At 43.5% G+C, this 7,030-nt stretch overlaps 1 protein-coding gene across 5 annotated transcripts in view; it reads left to right on the forward strand.

Moving 5' to 3' along the window:
* Positions 1 to 5,948, forward strand: part of ccdc120a (coiled-coil domain containing 120a) — a 39,127-nt gene extending 33,179 nt beyond the window's left edge. For all 5 annotated transcript variants that reach the window (XM_026154679.1, XM_026154678.1, XM_026154677.1 and 2 more), the window contains one exon: positions 355 to 5,948. In XM_026154679.1, the coding sequence (XP_026010464.1) occupies positions 355 to 460 (106 nt within the window). In that variant the 3' untranslated portion in view covers positions 461 to 5,948. The remainder of the gene's footprint in view (positions 1 to 354) is intronic.
* Positions 5,949 to 7,030: the final 1,082 nt, after the last annotated feature.

Raw genomic sequence — 7,030 nt, forward strand, 5'->3', positions numbered from 1 at the left:
AACTTGCTTAGATCTTCCAACATGACTATCCTCAAGCTCGATGATGGTAATCAGTGTAAATTAGTCAAAACGTATTCAGCAGAGAGCGCTTCTCCTCAGCTTTGAGCCTTGAAGCCTCCTCGTTACAGATCCGCTCCAACCTGCTGGTCACCGCGGTCGGTCCGAACCCTGAAGAACTCTTATCCTCTGTTCAGCAGTAATGTTTGTTTTGAAGCTGCAAGAGTGATATTTAAAATGAGAACAAATGTTAAAGTACCTAAAAGGTCAAACAAAAGCAGCGCAATGAGTTTGAGGCGACTTTTAGGAAGACTTTCCTGCTGTGTGGGTAAATATCCATTTCTGTCCTTCCTACAGGTCTGTGGATGGCTCGCTCTACCACGACTCGTTTCCTGCTCAGAAACAGGAAGTCCCTCTCAGAGATCCGCCGATGGACCAACCGTCTCCTGGGACTCTGGTCTGACTCAGCAACCAATCACGATGCTGAGAGGCAGGCAAAGGGACTAATTCCAGGCTGGCTTCCTGGGATGAGCAGTATGAAGGAATGCGTGTCCAGGTGTCTGAATCAAACACACCTTGGTACTGATGAATGGAAGTTCCTGATCGTACAGGATGGAAAACCCCGCCCGCCTCGTCCTCGTCTGCCCTCAGGGTCGAGCTTCTGTTTGTAAAAATGAACCAAACCCCAGACCAGGTCCAAGGAGGGAGGAGGTCCAACCCTCCTCCCTCCTTGGACCTGCTCCTCGCTGCTCGGGTCACTGCTGCTCTGCTCGGTGAACTTCTTCTATCAGGGATGGACTTTAAGTCAACAGCTGCTTTTCCACCAAACTCTCCAGAAACATCAGTTCTACTAGGAACTAATGACAGGAAAAAGTTCCTGCAGCAATCTGTGTTGCAAAGAAGAAGATTGAGCGATTTCCTCTGACAGTTGTCCCCTGCAGGCATTAAAGTCTGGATTCAGAAAGTAATCTGTCTCGTTCTGCTTCGCCCTGATTACTGCCACCAAAAGTGTCATCTGCTGTGGAAGATGCTACATTTCTGGACTAATTAGAGATGTTCACATGCACGACCTGCCCTGAGATTTCTCAAACTATCCTAACGGCTACTTCACTCTGAGGGATTTTAGTTTCTAACATGTAAGCGACGTAAATGGTCGTGGCCAAATCTTTGGTTCTCTTCGCTCAATGGAGTCGCAGTTCTCAGAGAAACTAACTCAGCCCGATGATCATTGGCCAAAAGCAGCCGTAACTGTTCAGAAAGGAAGGTCCGGGTTCCTACGGTGGCATCAGACTGATGCTGAAACACCAGCCACATGCTGTACGCGTCTTTTCCAAATACATTTTAAGATTTATTGTTAAAAGCTGCAGATGGACGAGCCGAAGACGATTCTCTGCTTTTGTGGAAGTCGTTATTTCTCAGGCGTTCAGATTGAAGATGGAGATACGGCGTCTCTCACAGGTTCCTGTTTCTGGGATAGCTAGAACAAAGACTTCTGGAGTCCTTTCAGAGATGCAGCCATTTTCTGAAAGGTTTTAGATTAAAGCAGAAACTGAACAAGGTGTCCGTGGCTCTGTTCCTACACCCTTCAGACTGTGCTTAGACAATCAGACTCTCAAAACACCAACGAGGAGGACGTACCTCCTCTGAAGACAGATGACATCACCAGCTACCTGCAGCCAACCAGCAAAGCGCAAAAAGAACTTTTTGGTGACTTGATCAGGTGACCTGTCGATCCCTCAGGTGAGTCCAGGCAGGGAGCGTCGCGGTGAGGTTCTCCAGCGTTCTCCCGGTTTGGACTCAACATCTCTGCACTAAAACTCGAGCACCGAGTTTACTGACACCAGCTGAACTGTCGCTGCTGCTGTTTGTGGCTTTAAGCAGCTGCAAAGCCCTCGAGTAGAAACCAAACGTGAACAGAATAAATCCTCTGAAGTAAACGGAGCTTCCCACCTCACTGCTGCAGAGGGACTCACAGAAGCTGACGTACTCACGAGCCTTTCCTCCGAAAAGGGAAATATTTTCTGTACGCGTTAATTTATCTGACAACTTTAGATACTTGGAAACGAGGATGCTTGCAAACGGGACACTTTAAAAGCCGATACAAACTGCTGAAAGGTTCATTTGGTTTCTGAAAACTCGACTTTTTAACCGAGTCGAAGGATTTGAAATGTGAATATCTGACACTTTTCATTTTAGTAATTCACTTCTAATCATTTTAAGGTTTGGATAGTTTGTTGGTTTCCACTGCAGGAACACCGGAGAGGTTTTATGGTAAAGTTTTTACATTTAGCAGCACTTTGCAGTGAGAAATTACAAACGCAGAAAGTTTATTTTTATTTTAACCCCTGGCAGCTGTTTCTTATCAAAGAGCCATTTTCACACATGCAACTCACACAGCTTTACTATGACTTCAGCCCATGTCCAGCTCAGTCAGATCACAAATAAACCAGTATTTAATTCCCAAGTGCAAAGTCGACGCTTTAGCCGATGCATGAATTCTGGTGCATCGTGGCCTCCGAGCTGCCCATTCCAGGCAGTTTAACCCCAGAGAGTAATTTACAAATGTGACAAAGGAAACTTAAACTCTTGTAGTCTGAACCTAGAATTTGAACGACTAGCACATATTTTGTCAGAACCACACCTGGAAGACTCCTTTCAGGGCAAAACAAAGGCACATGGTCGGTAAACGCCTCCTTTAGGGAATGTGCTTGAGATGGCCCACAATGAGTGGGGCTCTATGGCGCTCTTCCACAGGTCACTGATTCGGTTTAGAGGATCCTTTTTAGAAATGTTAAAGGTGAAGTCTTCAGTTTATCATTAGACATCAGTAGAACACCAAGACATCACAAGAATCCCCTCAAAATGTTCAACTACTGTTCCTATAAAAAGCAAAAGACACTAATTAAGTTTGGCTGCCATCCCCTTTGGTGAAGGCTTCTCTCATTTGTTTCCAATACTCTTTTCTATGGAGCTGAAACTTTGGATTGTGGTAAAATATCTTTTTTTAGTTATTAGGTGTTCGGCAGCCTCCTGAGATGAGTCGCCTTCATGCACCACAAACAGCTGCTTCTAGATTTTCATAAGGTCTTAACAGACCAGTTGGCACACATTAGCAGAGTGACAGCTGAGAAAGTTGTTTACATTTGTGAAAATTACAGAAGAAGAGTTAATAAATATTTAAGCGATTTGGCTCCGGTGACTCCCATTCATTGAGGGTTTTGCATTAACAGGAAGTGTAAAGGCTCTTTGTTGAATGAGGCACCAATTCAAGGAAAATACCCCACAGCTACCCGTAGTTCCTGCACTGGAAACCCCTCCCCAGTTTTTGTTGTTCATGTTTTTTTAAACAGTGAATCCAGATTATGATCAGCAGATGAATCCATAATGAAACAGTCATCAGCTGCGACACAGTTTATTCTCGCAGAAAGACGAAAATAGTCACATCTAAGGGAACCAGGAGTTGTTTGATCAGACACTCGATTGATTAAGAGGGATCGCTTTGGAGGTTTCTGTATTTGTGGTTTAAATGAGATCCAGATGTGGAGAAACAGCATCAGCAGCTGGAAAGCTGCAAGAACCACTCAGACCTTCTGCCCCATTCGGAGCCCTCAGTGAAGCCATTGTCCTGCTGAGCTGACCGGGACTCCAAGTCCAGGATGACTGAAGCAATAAGAGGAGCTGTTCCAAGTTTCCCTTTGCAAATTTTATCGCTCTTTCAGGAAAAAAAAAAAAAGCATTTGCAGCGACAATCAGGAAATGTCACAGTCGTCACAGTAGTGACTGTTTAATCGATGAATTAGAATTTATTCTGTTTTTTTCTTTTGTTTTTTTGGTACTCTGCTCCAGAAAAAAGATTTTATAAAAATGCCCGTGAATGAAATGCAGCTTTTTCAGCGCTGTGAAGTCAGTGTTATTAATCCATAAGTTATTGATCAGGATCTGTGTCCACACGTTCCTACTGTCTGTATTTATTGATCGTCTTTCAGCGTGCGGTTGTCTTCATAAGCTGCAGCTTTGCCTGACCCAGTCCCAGCTTTGTATTTTTAAATTCAGCTTCACTGAAACCGGCCTGACCTCCAGCTTCCCCCACAATGAAGCCGCGGTCACATGACCCAATATGACGACAAACTCAGACCAAGTCGGTAGATCAGACTGAGACTTGAGAGGTTACGATACATCAAAGAAAGTTTCTCAGGTCACAGATTCACTTTAGAAGAAGATTTTAAGACATTTTAAAGGTGAAAACATCAGATTTGTGTTCTATCACAAAAGCAAAAATCATATATGATTTAAGTTTGGCTGTCGTCCCAGTTAATGTAGACTTCTCCCATTTAGCACTATCCTGTTTCCAGCGCTCTTCTGTTGATTTCAGTGTGGATCTCAAACTTGCTCAGAGAGCAAACGTCAACTTTAATTTTGAGGATCGAGAGAGCTGGATCTCCAGTTTTCACACATGACCTGTAGCCCAGAACTGTTCCAGGACTTACCCAAATACATAAAGTGGTCTTTAATCTGCTCCAGCTCTTGGATGTCTGGTGTCATGTAGGAGAGCCATCTTTGAGACAGTCCAGAGTGATTTGGTGCCTTATGAAGCTGAAGCTTCAGGCTATTTTCTAATACTGTTGAATCAGACATGAATGAGTATTTAACCTGCCAGCTGCTTAGGAAAAGTCATCGATAATGGGTTGTGGGTATGGCTGAATAGACCAACTAACAGTAGGGTGCATTCAGCACGAGAATAAATCTATTTCCAGCAGTGTAAGAATAGTCCAAATAGTGTCTTTACTGGAAGAGCCCACAGTGTTAGGAGGATGAGCTACGCCTGGTTTTCTTTAAAAACTAACAGGCCTGCCCATATTCTCTCCAGTCTCCAAGGATCATATTTTATCAAGCGTTGTTGAGGGAGAACATTCAATGGAAACCAAATGAATTTAAGGAATTCAGCAGCAGGTGATTCGGAAGAGACTGGGAATGTTGTATTGACCTGGGAGGGGGTAATGGCCAAATCCAAATCAGGGCCATTTGTTTGCATTTTTTAGGCACGTTTGCAAAACGTTTCAGTCATATTTTGCATAAGCATCGCCGACCTCCAGAGATCCAGGCAGGGTGTTGGATAGTTTTATTTTTCTGTCTGGAAGTCTGGTCATGTGACCCTCCGGCTTCAGAAAGTCTCAGCATGCCCCTCTCCTCACTCCACGCTCACACCAAAGCAGAAACATGTGAAGATACGATGTAAATACAGCACGCGTGTTCACGACTGTTCGAGCTGCCGTACTGCTCTACCTGTACATAATACTGCAGCGCCACTAAACATACTGCAGTACCAGGATATAATGGTGTGGTACCAGTCTGAATATTTGTCACATTCTGTACTCTCCAGTACCAGTATTAGCTTGAGTGCAGTGCTGTACTCCTGCTGTAGTACTGGTAATGTGCAGTGCTAGTATTCAGGGACCAGGACTGCAGACGTGCTGATGTCCAGGTTCAGTGGAGCCTCTCTCAACCAAACCCTGTACAGTATTTTGATGATTTAACATTTCTTTCTTTCTGTGTCTCAGTATGAGAGAAAATTTCCTCCAGCTGAGTTAAGTACTTGGATTTTTAGGTTAAAGCTCTGTTTCCTGTACTGCTGAAGTTGTACTAGTCTCCAGTACAGCTCTTTGCTCTGGGGCCTCCTGCTGCCATTCTGTGTCCCAGTTCAGGTCCAGGACCAGCTGTAGTACCACTGTGTGGACTGTGGCTCTGCTACGATGCATTCAGGTGCACTGTGTACAGTCTGTTTTTTTCTGCTGTACAGTAACTCTGTTTAAAAAAAGGTTTTCTATTGGTCGTTTGTACTTTTTCCACTCTGAACTCTTTCTGATGTTTCATGATGGAAATGAAGCTTGGTGTAAATAAAGCCTGAGGCTGTCAGCAGGTGCTTTTTAAATAAAGATTTCTCTTCCTTTAGATCTGCAGTGTTTTATTGTTGGATTTTTTTTCCAGCGCAGTCACACAGGGGAGTAAGTGTTAGATCCTCTTGTTTCCTGGCTGTTTTTACTCGTTTCTCACAAGTAAATGCAAGTGTGCAAACATCACGATGCCAACAATGATCTGAGAAAAGAAAATTCACTGACATCTGTAGTTCAGTGTGTCTGAAACAACTTTACTGCGCGCACAGTAAAATAATACTGACAATGTAGGGACTCAAAAAATGTCTAAGGACACAGTCTTACCTGCCTCAAGGAACTTTATATTGTAAAGTAGACTCTACTATAATACAGAGAAAACCCAAACAATTACATGGTCCCCGATAAGCAAGCGCTTTGGCGACAGTGGGAAGGAAAAACTTGCTTTTAACAGGAAGAAACCTCCAGTAGAACCAGGCTCAGGGCGGGGCAGCAATTTGGTTCAAACAGTTGGGGTTTGTGGAGGAAGACGAGACAAAAACATGCTGAGGAAGAGAACCAGAGATTAATACTACCTAATAATTAAATGCAAAGTGGTGTAAAAACACAGTGATTAATGAAGAAACACTCAATGCATCAGCAGCCTCGGCCTATTGCAGCATAACTAAGGGAGGGTTCAGGGTCACCTGATCCAAAGGCGCTCTGTGCCATGTACAAAGTCACTTCAGCCATCTTTCCTCCCTGTTCTGATGCTCTGTTCAAACTTCAGCAGGTCGTCTTATCCACATCTGCTTACTTCAATAGATTCAGCTGCTGCCATGTGATTGTCTGATCACATATTTGCATAAATAACCAGCTGAACAAGTTTGCCTGACAAAGTGCTGATGTGTTTAGTGTGCGGTCCAGCAGTAGGAAGTAATTGTGACAGAATATGCAAAGCAGAAACCAAATGAGTTCATTGTTTGAACAAATCTTAAACCCTTTTAACTCAAACTAAGGTCTGTTTAATACAACTAAAGAATTAGCAGAAGACTATGAGCTACCTGTAAATGAACACTCAAGTTCATTATTGCTGCTATTTGTAATCACTATGTTATAAACTGTATACAAAGGATGGAAGACACCTCCATGACAAACATGTTTTT

Source organism: Astatotilapia calliptera, chromosome 20 (genome assembly GCF_900246225.1).
Source record: "Astatotilapia calliptera chromosome 20, fAstCal1.2, whole genome shotgun sequence".
Lineage (NCBI taxonomy): Eukaryota > Metazoa > Chordata > Actinopteri > Cichliformes > Cichlidae > Astatotilapia > Astatotilapia calliptera.